At 37.8% G+C, this 20,488-nt stretch overlaps 1 protein-coding gene across 2 annotated transcripts in view; it reads left to right on the forward strand.

Annotated features, from left to right (window-relative positions):
- LOC149222303 (putative histone-arginine methyltransferase CARM1) overlaps positions 1 to 20,488 on the forward strand; it is a 381,165-nt gene that overhangs the window by 122,974 nt on the left and 237,703 nt on the right. For both annotated transcript variants that reach the window (XM_089385353.1, XM_089385354.1), the window contains exons 4-8: positions 6,151 to 6,300; positions 6,521 to 6,624; positions 6,786 to 6,884; positions 7,013 to 7,082; positions 8,829 to 8,925. In XM_089385353.1, the coding sequence (XP_089241479.1) occupies positions 6,151 to 6,300; positions 6,521 to 6,624; positions 6,786 to 6,884; positions 7,013 to 7,082; positions 8,829 to 8,925 (520 nt within the window). The remainder of the gene's footprint in view (positions 1 to 6,150; positions 6,301 to 6,520; positions 6,625 to 6,785; positions 6,885 to 7,012; positions 7,083 to 8,828; positions 8,926 to 20,488) is intronic.

Raw genomic sequence — 20,488 nt, forward strand, 5'->3', positions numbered from 1 at the left:
GTTGAGGAAGCTCTTCAGTGAGTTGTTTGGACATGTGCTGGATACCACCGTGATCCTCTGCGACAACCATAGTGGGATTCGATTATCAGAGAATCCCGTATTTCATGATCGCTCCAAGCACATAGATATCAGGCATCACTTTATCCAGGATATGGTACAACGAGGAGCAATAAGGCTCCATCACATTGGGACTGATGAGCAGGTCGTCGACATTCAGACAAAGCCGCTGGGAAAGGTCAAATTCTTGACTTTCCGAGAACGACTAGGAGTCGTGGAGAGACCCTCTTATGAGGGTCCTGTATGATATGGACATTGAGCTCTGGTAGCTCCTTGGGGCTTGGGGTACTTCTTGGAGCGATGAGCAACCATAGGGTGAGTGGTTCAACCCAATGTTGCATTAATCGTTATCGGGATAATATCGGTGCGAGGAAAAAATCGTAATTATCGGGAAATAATTGGGAAAAAATCATTTGGTACGAAAATATTCTTTTTTTTTTCAATTTTTTTAATATCTAAACCATCTACAACATAAAATAAATACATTGACACATAAAAATGATAAAAGAACTAATATATAAGATGTTTAATATCATTTCTAGTGCTAAAATCACACATAACATTGAATCATGTCCTGAATAGTAAGTCCTGATTCCTGAGTACCAACTCAGCCCCAAAATATCAACAAAAAATATAATAATGTATCTCATCATGTCATGATGTCATATACAATAAAATGAAGAAAATAACTAAAGTCTAATCCTATTGATTTCCTCTGTCCCTTGCGCGAGAAAATGCCACAACTTTCCCTTTCCCTCTAGATGTAGATGCTGGTGCCAGTGGAGTTGGCAGTGGAGTCTGCTATGCTCTAGAAGTTGAAGAACTAGAAGTAGGAGCTATAGGAGGTAGACCATGTCCTCTACTGGTGGCAGGGGTAGCCCGGGCAGGTGGTGTCACCTGGAAACATTACAATCTCCCAATCCTGAAATCCTGAAAAACTGATAAGTCTGCTGGATTTTGAATGAAATCTAAAATTCTACTTTCTCCATATGAAATCCAATGAGGCCGGAATCACTCTCAAACATCCTGAGTCATTTCATGGTAATGTTAAAAATTTAAGTAAAAGGATGAAAATGAAGATTAAGGAGAATGTCACTTTTACTTTAAGAATTTAACATTACCATGAATAACATATCAATACTAGGGCCTAGACTTGATCATTAAGCTACCCCACTCAAAAATTATTTGTTTCTTTAAAAAAAAATTGCATTTCAAACATTTAGCATCCCTTAAAAAACAAAAAAAAACATTATAAAACCTCGCTGCCGTAGACCCCCACGATAATTTCAATTGTTATCACGATAAATTCGAATTTATCGCGATAATTTCATAAAAATCGGCTAAAAAAAATTTATGGCGACAATTTCCTATAATAATCTCGATAAAATCGGCATATCGAAAAACTCGCGATATTCACAACTCTGGTTCAGCCTTCCCCTAGTGGTTTGCTGTGTATAGGGTGAGTGGTTCAACCTTCCCCTGTGATACCTCGTGGCGACATGTAGGCAGGATGAATAGTTCATCCTTCTCCTGCTGAGACATCCTACCCATGCAGCCTGGGACTCATGGGAAGTACCTCTCATTAGGCCAATGAGTAGGGAAATGAGGACAGGGACCATAGTACTACCGATGGATGCATCGTGTACTACTGAACTCCCTATGCTAGGATGACCTATATTGATGTGGGATCAATTGGAATTGACTTAGGGTTAGCAAGAATTGTATGAGACACTCTCTTTTGATTGGAACTGACTTCGGGTCAGTAAGAGTGGTATGAGACACTCTCTTTTATCTGGGACTGAATTCGGGTCAGTAGAGAATGGTATGATACATTCTCGATCACTTCTTCTTCTTCATAGTTCAGCAGGGCAGAGTAGAGCAATGCATTGATGGCAGAGATAGTATCAACTGGCAGATGGATTAGCAGATGGAGTTCTCCCTAGTTGAGAGGGAGTGTTAAAATTGGCAACTAGGGCCAAACTCCATATGGGTCACCTTATTTATGACAACTAATATTTTTCTTGGATTCCTCTCTCCGAGAGGTGTAGGATTGATCTAAAGATCATCCAATTCCGACATGTAAAAATGAAGATATGAATTTATTTGTATTATTAACAAATTGTCAAGGTCGGCCCACAAACAAAATAGGCATTTTTACCCCTAGTTCATCCCCAACGTTGCATATAAAAGGAGGAGACCTCAGGGCATTATTTCATCATCTCTCGTCTCTCTCTCCTCACTTGATAGGGTACGTAGATTAGGGCAGCTTTCTCTCACATGTGTGAATGAAGGAGGACATTTTCTGTTTAGCTGCATTGACCAGTTTGACCAAAATCCAGAGGCTGCTGTTTTGGGCTGTGTTGACCAACGTTGACCTTTTGACTGCGCATTAGGCGAGGCAGCTTCTCCTTGGTTGGACGCAGTGCTGGGCATGGAAACCAAGGTGATCTGACCTTTGGTTTGACCAATGTTGACTGCCCTAGTTGCAGGATGCAGTTTGACTTTAGTTGACCAGCATTTGAGTGGACTTTTCTGGGCTGTTTTGGACTATTTGGGTTTGCTGTTGGAGGCCAAAGTTGACTGGGTTTGACTGAGCTAATTAGAGGAAGAATTCTGCCCTGTTTGACTAACGTTGACTTTTTTGGTTAGGGCTTTACTGCTACTGTCATAAATTATCAGATTTGTAAATTTGTACTATCTCTCTCTGCTGAACTATTGAATAATATAAGAAGAATTGATCAAGGGTTTTCCCACATTGGGGTTTGTCCCTGGCTGGTGCCACATCTTGTGTCCCCTTGTCTTGGCTTGTCTTCTACTGTTTATGTTTATGTTCTATCTGCATTTTACTATCATGCTGATGTGATTGCTAATCTGGATATTGATATTGGGCTAATAAAGAAATTGAAGTAAATTGCTCTTAAGCATAGAACATTCCAAAAATTAACAAAATATTTTACAAGGTCTGGAGGAGGGAAAGGGGGTGGAAACACTAAATTTGTATGCCCCTATTGCAAATCTACTTACACAATTTCATATACCCATGCCAAAAAGCATCTATGTGGGAAAATGGCATGGGATGGGAATAAACAAATAGGAATCAAAACTTGTGCAAATGTGTCAACACAACAAAGAACCAAATATATAAGGGAAGAGGAGGAAGCACAATACCAATAAAAAATATCAAAGGGTGAACATGACACCACTAGCACACATAGAGCAACTACAAGAACTCCATCAGCATCCACCCATGGTAGTGGATTTGCAACCACAGGCACAAACATCCCTTTAAGGCGTAGAACAATATTAGAACTCCTTGACCAAGGTTGTAGGGATGATGTGGATGCAAAAATTTTCCGGTTTCTCTTTGCATGTGGCATACCATTCAATGTTTTTTTAACCTATTGGCATGAAATGGTTGCTGCCATCAATGGTGCCCCTAAAGGATACAAAAGCCTTGGGTATGACAAAGCTAGAATCGTGGGACTTGATCAGGAAAAGGTCAATAAAAAATGCATTGTGTAAATTTACAAATTCTTGGAATGAATATGGGGTATCCATTGTATCTGATGGTTGGACAAGTGTAAAAGGCAAGCCATTGATAAGTGTTTTTGGTGTGTCTGCCACTGGTGCTGTTTTCCTTTCATCTCGTGACTACTCAAATAAGTTTAAGACCGACATCAACATTGCAAAACCATTGATTCAAACAATTGAAAGTATTGGGCCATACAATGTCATCCAAGTCATTACTGATAATGCTTCTAATTGTAAGGCAACGAGAGCAATTATTGAGGATAGATACCCCAACATATTTTGGTTTGGGTGTTTGGTTCACACAATCAACCTTTTGATGCATGATAGTATTAAGATAAAGGAACCTCAAGACACATGGGTTGGTTCATTGTACAGGAAGGGCAAGAAAATGATAAGATTAATTACCGGTCATAGCAATACCCATGGTCTTTTCCGTAGTCACTCAAGGTTGGAGAAGACTGGATTTGCTAGCTATTACCTCACCTTTAGGCGCCTTTTGAAGGTAAGAAAGGTATTGGCTAGCATTGCATCAAGTGAATCATGGAAAATATTAAAGGAAAGGGCTACAACGACATTTGACAAGGAAGATTTTCAAGAGGTGGAGGACACCGTTCTTGATGGTCAGTTTTGGGCAAGTGTGAGGAATGTTTTGCAGTTCAACAAGACCATTTATACATGATTCATTTTGCAGATACAAATGTGTCAGTGATTGCGGAGGTGTATGAGCAGATGGATAGCATGCTAGGGCAAATCAAATATAATTTTCAGCCAAAAGATCCCATCTTGTACGATCATATTCACAGACATGTGGTCAAAGGGTGGGATAATCTTAATGTTCTTATGCCAAAATACTAATCTCCATCTTGGTTGGCCCAACTTGCACATGGGGGTGGGATTAGGAGAAAACCCCATATACAGATCCATAGGTACAAAATGGGTATATGTTGGCAATAGACAAGCTGGTGGCTGACAGGGAGGAGTGTGCAGTTTGCGCGGAGAAGTAAGCAAATACTTTAGTCAAACTGGAGTGTTTGGTTCTTTGCATGCAATTGATTATAGAAATAGAATGGATCCTGTTGAATGGTGGAACATGTATGGCTGGTTGGGACCTTTGGCAAAATTGGCAGTTGAATTGCTTTCACAGCTGTTTAATACTTCTTTTGTAGAGAGGTGTTGGAGCACCTATAGCTTCATCCATAATGTGAAAAGAAACTGCCTCAATGAAAACTGGGTAAAAAACTTGGTTTATGTGCACTAGAACTTGAGGTTGTTGTCACATTATTGTGAGAGGTCTCCATTTGATAGAGCATATATCACTTGGGACAACAACCCGGAGGAGGACAATTTGGAGGATGGAGCCATACATTTAGTACAATTGGAGGCAGAACTTTTGAATGATGATGATGAAGCAGCAACAACAACAACATCAATAACCATGCCACCCCCATCATCCACTAGCAGTGCTCAAGTTGCACCATCTTTGCTGCCACCTCCATCTGCAGCCTCACATGGAGGTCATGTGCCTTCTGGTTCTGGACGTGGCCGTTCAACTATATGGGAGGAGACTCCCGTTCCTCCTAGACACTAGAAAAGAAATTAGAAATTTCTCGTGGCAAAAAGAAATTTTGATTTACTTGTCTTTTCTAGTTTCTAGTACTTTTTATGACTATTGACTCTTTCATATTTATTATGGTATTTTTTGTAAACAATATATGACAATTTAAGTTTGAAGTTTGAAGTTGGCAATTATAATTCATTGGTAATGATTCATGAATTATGAATATGATGCTTCGTGAAAGTTGAAATGTTTCATTTCATGTTTTTGATATTCTTTGTTATGGTTTGGTAATGGTTACAAGTACAACTTTAGTGATGACGAATATTATATATTGAATTTTGAAACTTTGAAACTTTAAGATTAATGAGAATCGAGATGTTCTAACTTGTGGACCTATGGTTGATGAAGATTATAACTACTAGATGATTGATGTTATATGGCTTAATCCTTGTTTTTATGCTTTTTATAACTAATTCATCATTCTACATGATTTTGTTGACATGTATGCATAAAAATATATGTTATACAAAAATTGCTCCCAACCCAGAAGCTTCTGAAAATAGTCGCTCCCCCTCCCGCTTCCGCTTACCGCTTCCAAGCAGCCTTGCTGGTGAATGCCAATTTCCATCAATTGTGACTAGAGATATCCTTTCGGGCAATTATATATATGTTTAAAATGGTCCTTGGGGCCATTTTCTTGAGGTAGTTTAGGACTCTCCTTTTGCTAGTCAATTAAGCGTGTGTGTATATATATATATGGTTTTGAAATCCTACAAGAATCTGTTGAACAATGGATTGTTTTGTTGGTATAGCATATTCCTGAATAAAGATAAAATAAACAGAGAGTTGGTCGAATATATCTTCATGTTTTGATCAGAGTTAGCAATTTTTCCAGAAATTGAATCCTAATTGACTTTAATATAGATAAATCGTTACAGTTAGTAGCTGTGGCAAAATAGTTTGTAGACTATTTGAATATTGATGTCTCATGTTTTATGTTTTAGGGGAGAAGTTGGCCAATGGTTCAAGTGATTCATCTTGGAAACTTAACAAGTTTGATAAGAAGATTGAAGCATCATCTGCAAAAATGTATTTCCACTATTATGGGCAACTTCTTCACCAGCAGAACATGTTGCAAGATTATGTGCGGACAGGTTGTCTGGGAAACTTCATCTTTGTACTATTCATCATGCTACAGTCATTCTAACCTGATGCCTGATTGTCTTGTCACCTTAGTTGAGACACATTTGATTGAATTCTACAGTTCTTTGATGTATAATGCCTGTCTGAGCCAAGTGTAATCTGTTTCTTAATCATAGTTTAGGAGATTTGTTTGTATGTTGCGATACTTATTCATGGTAGCAATGGTGACAGGGTCATATTATGCCGCAGTCATAGAAAACCGTATAGATTTTCATGGTCGCATTGTGGTTGATGTGGGGGCTGGAAGTGGAATTCTCTCTCTGTTTGCAGCACAGGCACGTCTTTCCTGACATCTTAGAATATAGTTTATTTTTATTGCACTACACAATACATTTAGAGTATTGATATTTACTGCAAATTCTCTGTATCTCCTTAAAACAGATCTCTTAAATAAATATTATCGCCTAGCTGAGATGTCTGATATATTTACTTTCAGGCTGGTGCAAAGCATGTCTATGCTGTGGAAGCATCAGAAATGGTAGATTATGCACGCAGACTTGTTGCTGGAAATCCATCTTTGGGTCAGCATATAACAGTATGTTATGAGTATCTTCTTCTTGGCATCCAACATACACTGCATGTTTCCCATTAATTTTTATATTGGTGGTGCACATTGCAACCTTTGCAATGGATGTATTAAGGGCCCATGATCTGTTTTGACAGGTGATCAAGGGGAAAATTGAAGAGGTTGAGTTGCCAGAGAAAGCAGATATTCTAATATCAGAGCCCATGGGTGAGTAATATTCCTCTGTTTGCATGAATGCATATTTTTGTATGTAGCCTCTGTTGGGAAATCTCACAGCACAATTATCAGGCTCTAATGATCTCTGTTACCATGTGAGGTTGATGTTCAAATTTTTTTAGCTATCTGAAACCATTCGAAGTTACATAAAGATCCAGATACACCAGATGTGCTGGAAAAAGGAGTTCATTAGCAGAGAACTGAACATTCCAAAATGCATTAGATTACAATGGCTGCAATTTCAGGCGCTCATGTCCTGTGATGAATTCTCTGTGGTTCATAGGTCACAGCAGAAAAGTTAATGGCACACAAGATGCTCTGCTTTCTACAGCTTAAAGGCCGCTAAGATGTTGCTCCATGCTCACACAAGCTTACATTGGTCTTCAGTCATACAGTGCTGTACATAGATTTCTACTTGTGCTCCTAGGGGTTTTGTTTGGGTTGTTCTTCTTACTCTGCAGTGTTCCCCATGCATGCCCCCCACGTTACTCATGCTCTGGGGATGGGGGGACGCCTTCCCAAAGGGCAATGTCTGACAATACTAAGGACAATGGTTAGGAGAGATCACATAAGTCAAGCTGCTCTCTTTGCTGAATCCTGAGCTTGCTAATACAAGGAATGTTATTCTAAGTGTGAACATCTTTGTGTAGTGGGTGGCAAACGGATCAACAGAAATTGATAATGTTGATATTGAAGTTGTAATATTTAAGGTCAGCAATTGTTTAAAATTTAAATCCAAGCTCTAAAAACCTTCTCCTCCCCTCTGCCCCACTTACACTCCCATTCTCGGAGGTTGCTTTGGAGGTGAGTGCACTTCCAATAGAATTCCTTGTTCTCCCAAAACGATTCCCCACCCCCCTGAAATGATCCTGTTGCTACTAGACCATGGGAGAATAAATTAGAAATTGCTTGTGGCAAGTGGTTTAGGAAAGCTTAGTAGATAGCACAATTATTTTTCTTTTTCAGTTTAGAATGTAGACTAGAGAACAAGGAATTATTTGTCTCTATTATGGCCTATTTCGTAAACAATATATGATGACTTAAGTTTGAACTGTGGATTGGATATTGCAACTCTTTGGTCATGATGTCTTTTTTCATGTCATGGTTGATGTTATCTTGTACAATTTGCTGATGACAAATGTTATCTATTGAAACATGAAAAGTGAAGGGTGATGCTATGGTTGGTCATTTTATGAGAATGCTATAAATGCTAGATCTTTGATGTTATTTGTGTACTAGTAGTTGATTTTTTAATGATTATCATTAATCTCCTACAAATATCTATGTTTTAAAAATTTCTGCAACTATTTCATTATTTTGCTTCACTTTTGGAGTCTTAGGGAAAGTGGTGCTTCACACTTCTGCTTCACACTTCACACTTCTGTGTTGCTCTTTCTCCCAAAAGCCAAGATTTAAATTGTGTAGGATCTCATTGAAGTCTTAGAAAAATTGAATGCATGCATGTCACAAGTTTATGGCACCTTGGATTTCAAAATTCAGAGTTATCAATGATGAATTGAGTGCATTGTTTATTCGTAATTTTTTATTGTATAAGCAAATCAAAAGGGAGCTCTTGATTGATACAGAGACTCAGCGATATCTTTTAACTTACGTTTGCTATTTTGTTAACTTACGGTTGTTATTTTGTCAACCTGATGCTTATGAAAAAAGTATATAATTGGTTGATGTTACTATTTATGTGTCTGTGTAGCATTTCTTATTCATATTATTTTACAGGAACATTATTACTCAATGAAAGGATGCTAGAAACATATGTAATTGCGAGGGACAGGTTCCTTAGTCCTACCGGAAAAATGTTTCCCACTATGGGCAGGTAACACACTTCATTACTGCTTTTTGACAGTTATTTGTGGTTGCATTAAAATTTTTGGCTCATTGTCAGAGAGAGCCTAAGTTGTAATATCAAGGAATACGAGAGAAGAATCACTTTTTGAAATAAGAGAATGTGATGAAGATACTTCACAGCAAATGGATTCAAATCCAGTTATATGAATTTTTCAAGATGTTATTTTCAGTTTGAGATCATTGGGCTGTCATTTAACTTACATTGGCTCATGATTACAAGATTAGTTTGTGGAGATATTTTAATAAACTGTTTTTTTACAATATTGAAGTATTTTCTGTTGCCATCTGAATCCTGATTCCTATTGAAATGAAACAAATCAGGTATAAGCTTTGTGGCAGGGATACACCTATGATACTCCAGCCAGAGAGAGTGTGAAACTTGTTTCAATTGTCAATTCATATTGTATGTGCAATTACTGAGATGAATTTATAAAATAGGTGAATGACAGCATCTTTGAAACTTAAAGTTTTGACTTGATGCTTGTTTCCATACAGTAAATGTTTACAATACAAGAAGTGTATGGAAACTCAATGGGAACTTTTCTTTGAAGTTTCTAAAATGAAAACATTTATAGTTAAATGCTAGCTTTTGAGGTTACTACGAAAGTGTTTACACCATGCTTAGGGATGCTTCATCTGATAGGAGGTACATTCCATATCAAGGACCCTTGGTTGCTTCATGATGGACATACACATGTGAGGTGGCTTTCTAATTGATTGCTAGACCTCTTATGTGGCTTTCTTCCTTGGAGTGTTGGAGACCTATGGAGCTTGGTGACTTCATGTTGGCCATGTGGAGTTTGCTTTCTTGCTTGGGAGGATGACTTGCTTTGGAAGAGGTTTGTTGCGCCTCTTGTAGGAGGGCATTGAGCACTATATGGCATATGTAAATTGGATCGCTTGTATTGAGGCTTTTGCTAAGTATGATTGGGTCGAGGGAGTGATTGTGTAGGTGTGGTGGATCTGAAGGAGCACATGACCTAGAAGGGGAATTGGAGCTTTAGAGCCTTGTTGAGCTGGAGCATTGTACCTTTTTGAGGAGAATTCATGTCTTGGAGACTTGCTCATCAGATTTCTTTAGATTGGAGCTTGGTACATGTCATTTGGTGAGGTAGTGCTTCATGTGTGGGCATATCATTTGGTAGATAGGTTGCATGTAGTGGATTAGTTCCACAATTGTATTGTTGACCTCCCTCACATCCTATAAATAGAGGAAGAAGAAAATTGTTTTACATCATCATGATTGTACTCTATTCTTTGTATTGTCTTGGAGAAGTATAAAGGTAATGTAGGTAGTGCTCCATAGGGATGCGTACCCTAGGGTGGGGGGCGTGTTTGCCATATTTCCCATGCTCTAGAGATGGGGGGGGGCCTGGGGAAACGTTACCCTAACTCACTTTTTTAGGGAAACACAGAGAAACACAGGAGGAGTCATTTCCCTAGTGTGGTGGGCACATCTGCCCAAAAGGGGGACTTTTGGGTGTGCCCCTTGGAAAATGGGTGCTTTTGGGTGATGCCCCCTGCAAAAGGTGGACTTATAGATATCCTCATAGGAAAGGAGGGCTTTTGGGCATCCACCTCCCAGAAAAGGGGTGCTTCTAGGCATCTCCCCACAAAAGGGAGGCATCTGAGCTTCCCACCCAAATTTTTGCTTAGAAGGTTTAAAATAATGAAGAAAAAATAACATAAACAATATATAAAGAAATCTACTTCACCTTGAATTTTGTATATCTTTTATGATTATCCACTTTCACTTCTTGATGCTCATTTTAGTTAAAATGTTTCTTGCTTGTTGTTAATTTTCAGTTTTAACTTTTGATTTTTGAATATAGATATTGATGACCTCAAATTGAGTCTTTGACTTGTCGCTCTTTACTATTTTTGAGTTTGAGTAATTTGAATTTACTATTTTAGAATTTATTATCTACTATTTTTCTTAGTACTAATTAGATTCTAGAATAATGAAGTTAAATCAATGTGTCGATATTTTACTATTTATGTTTCATTTACAATTTATGAATAATGTATTTATCAATGAATCTGAATATGAATCATGTTTATCTCATTTACAAATTTGAATTTAGTACTATTTTAATGTTTATTGTTTAGTATTACATTGCTTAATGATGAAGTATTTACATTGCTTAATGATGAATTTGCATGGGATGAATTGTTATTGCTTGGATTTTATCATTATTATGTTTACTTTTATATTTTTAGTGATTGGTATCCTTATTCTAGGGACCCTTACGCCCTTCTGCCTCGTGTGTTGCTTCCACACACCCCCCATGTGAAGCGAAAAACTTCTCGATATACAGAAGATATATATATATATATATTTTATTAATAAATGAATTGATAGATGATGATTGTTTACAATGGGTTTCCTGGCTTATATACTGCCATGGGCACCCTTTGGGAAAGGGCATGATCTTATGATTGTGCCCTTTCATCTAATTAAACCTAAAATTAACTAATTTTTTACATAACATTGCCTTCCTCTCGAAAGGATGCTTTGTCCTCAAAGCATAAGTAACGACTGATGTTGTTGAAGAATGATTCATTCTCCCAGAAAGCGTCTTCTTCGGGTAAGTCCTTCCACTTGATCAGATATTCCAAGATGACCAAGGTCTCACACTTTAAAAGGTCTTGGATTAATCTCCCAAGTTCCGTTTTTTGGTGATGTGGATATCGGTATGGCTTGATGTTGACAGGGTCTAACCCTCCCTTAACTTCTATTATATGCTTAATTTCCCTATTAGGTGGCATCTCCATAGGTAGGTCTTGAAATACTTTTTCATGCTTCTGAATTAAATCTTGCATCTCTGGTGACTCTTCACTGGTCATATTTGCAGATAACATTTCTAATTGGTGACATTGTACTACATAAGCAGGTGCTCCTTTTCGACTCAGCTTCATCATCTGAGATGATGATACAACTTGATTTTCTGGTGCTTGAAATCCGTGTAGTTTGTACTTCTGACCTCCCCATTTGAATTTTATAAATTGTACTTGATGGTTGGCGGCATAAGTACCTAAAGTTCGTAGCCATTGGATACCTAAGACTATATCTACTCCTCCTAATGGTACCGTGAAGAACAGAGACTCTAGATTAAAATCTTGAATCTGCAAATTGACCTTATGGCATTTCCCCACCTTTTCAATCTTCTTACCGTTAGCTACCATCACTTTCATGTTCGGTAAGGGAAATGAAAAAATATTGAGTCTCTTTGCCACGGTTGCATCTAAAAAATTGTGTGTGCTACCAGAGTCGATGAGAACCACTATGTTGTTCTTCTTTATGTGTCCTTTTAACTTTAAGGTCTGAGGTTGTGATATACCTGTCATAGCTGATAATGACACTTGCGGAATACTTCCGTCATCTAATTCTGGTGAGAATTCTGGGGCATCTTCTGTTTCTTCTATGTCATAATCTTCACTGTTTGAATCATTGGTTGCTTCACAATTATATAGGTTCTTTGGTTCTTTTCCTTTGGCACATCTATGTTTGGGTTCCCACTTCTCACCACAACGTTTACATTTACCCTCTTTTATCCTTTGCGTTTCCACATTAGATTTTTCATCTTCACGACGATGTGGTGGAACATATCTTGTATTATTTGAGTCCACATACTGGGGTATCCTTCGTCTTGAATATGTTTTTTCTGCTTTTGACCAAAATATTGGTTCGGATTTCTTTTCGGCTGTTTTTGCTTTTCGTCTTGCTACTTCTATTGATGTAATGTCATGCATCTCAAGTTCTGCTTGTAAATGGGTTTTGAGTCCCGAGATGTATGACTGAATTAGACGAGATTCTGATAACCCAGGTACTCGTGTTACTAAGGTCTCCCATTCTTGAGTGTATTCGTCCACACTTCCTTTTTGTCGTAATTTGATGAGTTTTGAAAAGAACTCTTCTTCCTTTACACCTTGGAATCTTTTAAAGAATGCATCTTTAAATTTCCTCCAGCTAATGACATGTGTTGTCTTTTTCCACCACATATACCAGTTATATGCTTCTCCTTCCATTTTCATGGATGCATGCCTGAGCTTTTCGTCATCGTCATTGATGTCATATATCGCAAAGTATTCTTCGGCTTTATTTATCCATGCAACATTGTTTTTTTCATTTCCATCAAATTTAGGCATCTCGACTTTTGCCCTTCGCTGGTATGTTGCTAATGGTTGAGCAAAAAAAGGGTGTTGATTGGTAAAGTTATCCCAGAGTTGTTTGTTTGTAAAGGCTGTGTTACTCACTTCTTGGTGGGGTGTCGTTGATTTCCTTGGGGATTCAACTTTTTCATGAGAGTCTGTTGACTTTGTTGAATTTAATGTGATGTGTTCTTGATTCTCTTCATTTTCTTTTAGTGGTTGTTTAGGTGTACAATTCATCTTTTTACACAGAAGTTTCAGCATTGTTAAGGCATCTTTGATGTTTACTTCTGTTTGGACATGTTGATTTTCCATCTTTATTTCTATTCGATTTGTCGTATCGTGAAGATTTTTGATTTCGTCAGCTTGCTCCCCAAGCTTGATCTGGAATTCATTTAATCTTTTACTGACCTCATCGTGGTTGTTATTTATCTTATGCTCCGAGTCCAACAATTTCTTTTGGAAATCCGCCATTGTCATTGTCGACATTGAGCGGGTTTGCGGGGGTGTATATTTATCTGCTAGCTAAATTTTTTATTTTTTATTTTTTATTTTTAAATTAAATTAATTAATTTAATTATATGACAGTTTTTTTTTAAATAAATTTAATTAATTAATGTTATATATATATATATATATATATGAAACTTAATAAAGTTATATATTATATAATTTATAATTAAATTATAATATATATTATATATAACTTATATATATATCATATATATATATTATATATGTGTATCTTATGGACAGTGGCGTCCAACTGGAATGTCATGCTTGGGTTGATAGACTTATGTATGGCGGAAGGACTACTGTTCGACTACAGCAGTGCGGGGTTTCGTTGTCAACCGGTCGCAGCGGATGAGTGCAGACGCAACGTGGTCGTGGGTGCAGGGATAATGAATGGAAGCGTTGGTGGAAATTCACAGGCGTATCGTGGGTGGAGTTCGATGGCAGCAGCGGGTCAAGGAATATGCTTGACAGGGAAGAAAACAACGGAAGGTGGTGGCAAAGTGACGGTTCAGGGTTGGTGCAGTGGAGAGGGGACGCAGGGTACTGTAGCGACAGAGCAAAGGAACACAAGGAACCGGTCCGAAGTATGTCTGTTAATGGATGACAACGTGCAGGTGATGTGTAGCAGGGGTATGGTGGTCGAGTAGAAGTTTGGATTTGCGGTAAGTGCGAGGAAGATGAAAGGCAGCGGAACAGGTAGCAACGAATATGACAGGGAGCGCAACGGTCTAACATGGGAGTGTATGGACAGTGGCAGTGAAGAAAAACGATGGCAGCGGATCGAGCAACAGAGCTGAACAATCAGCACAACAGAAGTGGGGGATAACGCACCCGCTCTGATACCAATGAAGCGAAAAACTTCTCGATATACAGAAGATATATATATTTTATTAATAAATGAAGTGACAGATGATGATTGTTTACAATGGGTTTCTTGGCTTATATACCGCCATGGTCACCCTTTGGGAAAGGGCATGATCTTATGATCCTGCCCTTTCGTCTAATTAAACCTAAAATTAAATAATAACCCTAAAATTAACTAATTTTTTACATAACACCATGTATCTCCCTCCTCTCGCACTCCCTTATCCCAAAAGCTTGGTGGAACATTTTTTGTAGTTAGCAAGATGCTAGGGTTTATGAGGAAACCCTGGAGAAGTCACGAAGAGAGGGAGACATCTTGATTGTTCTTGGAGAGTTTGATCTTGTAAGATGTTAGGGTTCCTTCAATGCATCTACATTATAAACACTAGAGAAGAACACAATGTTTGATATAATGATAGTTGGTCTTGTGGATTCACTCATCACACACTTGCATTAGAGAGTGAAGAGTGTTGGAAAATGGAAAGTGGCAGCTTGTATATTCTTATTTTCCCCAACCTTAATTTTTGCTTGTGAACTTTATTATACTTCTTGATGTTCTTTAGTTAGATCTTTTCACTAAACAAATATTAAGAATGAAACAACAACAATAATGGACACAGAAATTAGGCTCTCAGCTAGGGCAAAATGCCTCCAAGGGGAAAATTTGAAAAACTCTTCTCTTTTTATAGAATCTGCTTCAATTGAGACACAAAGAACTAGCCCCTAGACCAAGTGCTTCTCCAAGTACCAAGTCAACCCTCCAACAAGTCTTTCCTTGATTTTGCACGAACCAACTTCAAATTGCAATTTCGACCTACCAGCTTCAATACTGCAACTTGTCCTGCAACTTTGACCCTGCAATTTTGGCCTTGCAGCGTTTGTGGAAACCCTAATTTTGCTTCCTCCTAAGACCTTCCTAGAGCAAGACAACTCTTCCTAATGTCACCAAGGTCAAGTTAGGGTATCTTTTCTTCTAGCTACAAGATACTGCACTTCACCCTCCTGCAATTCGGACCTGCAACTTCAACCTCCTTCTGCAGCACCAGAAACTCTAGATCTTCACATGTGTGAGAGAGATAGAGCCCAAAAACAAGATATTTCGTCCTTCTAGATTCTCCTAGACCTTCGCTTTTCTTCTTCTTGCTTGCCAACTTTAGATCGAACTCTTTCTTGATAGATTGAACTTGTGGAGTGAGTGTGTGCCAAATGAGGTCGAATTGCGCCTTTATATAGGCTGACTTATAACTATTCGGGCCGACTTGTACTTTTGGAGTTTCCCAGACTTTCTAGACTCAAAATATTTTTTTTTACAATTACATTTTGCCCTAAAGGGTCTTATAAATGTGATGTTGACTCCTTTGACTCATGACAATAAATCCTAACGCCTAACAAACCCAAAAAGCATGAAGAACATGCTTTTGCCTAGATGACCATCAATATTGAGCATGAAAGCCATGCTTTAGTAATAATAACTTTTTCTCTTCTTCTTTTGTTTGTTAGATAATAATAATAATAACAATTATGAAGATTGAAACTAGTTACATTCTTCAACACTCCCTCTTAACTAAGGAGGTATTCATAATTGTACAACGAGTACATCATTCTAAAATTGAAGAGTTCTCATAAGAAGAGTCATATTGATAAGCCAAATTGTAAGCAGCATCATCATGACCAACAATATCTCTAAGGCCTAACTAGACGAGCTCTTCTCTATTCAAGAGCATTATGCTAGGAGGCTTTATGTGTGATACCGCACTACCTCTACTAGGGACATACGCCATCTGGATGTCTACAAGGTATGTCCTCTTAACTAAGGAGGTATTCATAATTGTACAACGAGTACATCATTCTAAAATTGAAGAGTTCTCATAAGAAGAGTCATATTGATAAGCCAAATTGTAAGCAGCATCATCATGACCAACAATATCTCTAAGGCCTAACTAGACGAGCTCTTCTCTATTCAAGAGCATTATGCTAGGAGGCTTTATGTGTGATACCGCACTACCTCTACTAGGGACATACGCCATCTGGATGTCTACAAGGTATGTCCTTTTAGGACTATTCTTATCTTAGATCGCCAATTCTGAGTCCTCAAAGAATATCAGTCCTCTTTGAGCACTCTTCTCTTGGATATCTGTCACATCCTCATAGAGTGTTGATATCTTTCCTTTCTTGGGTGTTTTATCCTCAAGGAAACCAGAAAGGCTTATCAAATCCTCGGCCATTCTCTCTTCATTACTTGAAGAAGAGAATGCACATGTGATGTCCAACATCACTCCCTCTCTTAGAGAGGACATTCCTATTCTCTTTTAGAGAATAGATCCCTGCTCCTATTCCAGGAGACTCCTTTTACTCCTCAAAACTAAAGGAGATCCAAACTTCCTTTCTATTTGGGAAGTTAACATCACAAGGCTTATAGCTTGTCTAAATAAGAGTGCCAACTATCAGTTCTTCATAGTTCCCTGGCTCCCTCTTTTATTCCCATTTCATTGTATCAAGCTTGCTTCCTTTCAAGGTATCATGGAGCCAACTTCTTCAATCTTGTGATAGGTTCCAGGTCATTCTTCTTGCTCATCACTTTCATCTTCGTCATCATAGATGAAGGCATTATATTGAGCCTTTCCAAAACTTCAAGCTGATCATAACTTCCTCATGAAAGTGATCTTCTTTGATCTTTAGGTTATCTTCTCGTATTGCTACCTTTTAATCCCAATATGGACACATCTTGACTTCACAGTTACCAGGTACCATATGTTGAGCTACTCTCAACTTCCTTCATACATTATCATCTCTACTGTTTTTGAGTTGGAGTAATTTGAATTTACTATTTCAGAATTCATTATCTACTATTTTTCTTAGTACTAATAAGATTCTAGAATAATGAATTTAAATCAATGTGTCGATATTTTACTATTTATGTTTCATTTACATTTTATGAATAATGTATTCATCAATGAATCTGAATCTGAATCATGTTGATATCATTTACAAATTTGAATCTAGTACTATTTTAACCTTTATTGTTTAGCATTTACATCGCACAGTGATGAATCTGAATGGGATGAATTGTTATTGCTGGGATTTTATCATTATTATGTTTACTTTTTTAATTTTAGTGTTTGGTCCCCTATTCTAGGGACCTTGACACCCTTCTGTCCCTCCTGGTGCTTCCACACATCCCCATGTATCTCTCTACTCTATCTACTCTCGCATTGCCCTATCCCAAAAACTTGGTGGAACATTTTTTGTAGTTAGCAAGATGCTAGGGTTTATGAGGAAACCCTGGAGAAGACAAGAAGAGAGGGAGACATCTTGATTGTTCTTGTGGAGTTCGATCTTGTAAGATGTTAGGGTTTCTTCAATGCATGTACATTGTAAACACTAGAGAAGAACACAATGTTTGATAAAATGATAGTTGGTCTTGTGGATTCACTCATCACACACTTGGGTTAGAGATGTGAGGAGTGTTGGAAAATGGAAAGTGGCAGCTTATTGATTCTTATTTTCCTTAACCTTAATATTTGCTTGTGAACTTTATTATACTTCTTGATGTTCTTTAGTTAGATCTTTTCGTCAAACAAATATAAAAAACGAAACAACAACAACAAAGGACACAAAAATTAGGCTCTCAGCCAGGGCAAAACCCCTCCAAAAGGAAAAGCCAGAAAACTCTTCCCTTCTTATAAAATCTAATTCAATTGAGACTCAAAGACCCAAACCCTAGACCAAGTCCTTCTCCAAGTAGCATGTCAACCCTCCAACCAGTCTTTCCCTGATTCTGTACCAAACAAATTTGATCTGCAATTTCGATCTGCTAGCTTCAATACTATAGCTCATCTCGCAAATTTGACCCTGCAATTTCGCTCTTGTAGCTTCCATGGAAACCCTAATTATGCCTTCTCCTCCTTTAGGCCGACTTGTACTTTTGGAGTTTCCTAGACTTTATAGACTCAAAATAATTCTTTTTACAATTACATTTTGCCTGGGAGGGTCTTATAACGTGATGTTGACTCCTTTGACTCATGTCAATAAATCCTAAGACCTAACAAACCCTAAGAGCATGCAGAACATGTTTTTACCTATAAGACCATCAATAATGAGCATGAAACTCATGCTTTAATAATAATAACTTTTTCTCTTCTTCTTTTGTTTGTCACATAGGATACATATTGAAATGAGTACAACAACAATTATGAAGACTGAAAGTAGTTATATTTTTCAACAAGGAGTGGAATGCACTAGCTTCTCTCGTGTGTATTCGTGGCATTCTCTTTTTGTCTTGGTGCGCTAAGGTTCTTGGAGAAGTGAAATGGAAATTCAATGGTCAGGGTTTCACTCAAAGGAGAGAAGGACCCTAGGGTCTGCGATAAACTCTAGAGGTCTAAAGATAGCAGTATATATTGTAGCTGTTGTGAGAGAAAATGAGTATTGTTTTGAGAATCCTGGTCCCACTTGTTATGCTCGTTGAGGAGGAAAAAAGGAGGACACCTTTTGCTTGATTCAAGGACTCGACAGTGACTATGAATGGATTGACCAGCTTTGGTTTCGAGGGATTTCTATCTTAGGAAGTGTTGGGAGTTAGGGTTTTCTTGTACAAGCTGGTTCAATCTCAAGCTCTCCCATATTGTACCAGCTTTGGTTCCCTAAGTACCCTAAGTACTTTATCTCTTATATACAAATGAAGTGTTTCAGCTGTCCAATAATTCTGTGCTTGCAGATTTGATTTTCAGGTTGTGTTGGTTTCTTGATTGGGTAAATTATGGCACTTGTTTATGCTGATTTGTTGTAACATAGGGCTGAAATTGTTGAGTGTATTAACACATCTTGAAGAGAAGAGGGCAGATTTACTGCTGTAAAATCTAATGTAATAAAACTATTTCAGATCTGCTATATGCCCAAAAAGCATGCCTTAAGTGCTGTAGCTTGTTGCTTCTGAATTTTCCCTTGATCTTCCTATTGATTTAGAGTGAATTGATGTGATGTATTTACTGCTGTTCGCTGATGTAATTGAATATTTCAAATTATCCCCAAGGCTGAAGGCCTTCAGGGATAAGATCTGGAAAACCTTTAGTCAAGGGAAATTTCAGATTTGCATTGATTGACCTCGATTCTTAAATTTTTACAGTAAATTCATTTTTTATTGTTTTCTAAATTGGACGTGAGTTGTAAAAGAATATATAATGTTTTGGTAATGTTTGGACAACTTGAAACCCTTTCCTCACTGTGTGACATAACATACCCCCAGTCACTCTAATATGCTCTAGTGATACACAAACTTGATTTGAAGAAAATATCCATCATCAGATCTTTAAAAAATAAAGAGATTTGATTCATATTTTCTTTTAGGGGGTGTCCAAGAACAACTTCAGAAATGCAGAAGAAGAAGAAAGGACTAGCAAATACATTAATGCAACTATATAAAAAGACCGATAAAGGATATAACCTAAGATGTAAAACCTGAAAAAGGAAGAAGAAAGTGCTGATGTGAAAACTGAAGTCATACCTGAATCACTTAGGGCGATAATCAACATGCAACAGTGGGATGCTTCATATGAGGATATAGGGGGAAAGGGATGCACCTTAGTTTTCATTGGATCTAGCTACTGATGATGAGGTGAAACTCTACACTCCTGTAGGCAGTCTTGAAGTACTGGAATAATTGCTGATTTGTGGTGTGCATTGCTGTCTTAGGGAAGTAGCATGCTGCGGTTGTCTGGGAATGGATTCCTGCTTTTTGGAAAGGTGAGGCTGTCTCAAAATCTAAATTGAAAAATTTGCACTATTCTTGGCCTAGGGGGAAAAGAACCCCCTAATATCTCGTGGATCTATGCTCTATAGGAATGGTGCTGTTGGTTACTGCCTCACTAGTGTACCCATCTGTTGGTATTATCAGAAATACTTATATGTTTGTCCAAGAACTATGTAGTTGAAGGGTTGTCTTTTGCATGCAAGAATGGAGACCCAATGCCTATATTGTAAGCAAACCCAGACACCTCTAG

The sequence above is a fragment of the Pinus tabuliformis genome, chromosome Q (assembly GCF_031772625.1).
Source record: "Pinus tabuliformis cultivar Carrire ecotype Pingquan chromosome Q, CPIR1, whole genome shotgun sequence".
Lineage (NCBI taxonomy): Eukaryota > Viridiplantae > Streptophyta > Pinopsida > Pinales > Pinaceae > Pinus > Pinus tabuliformis.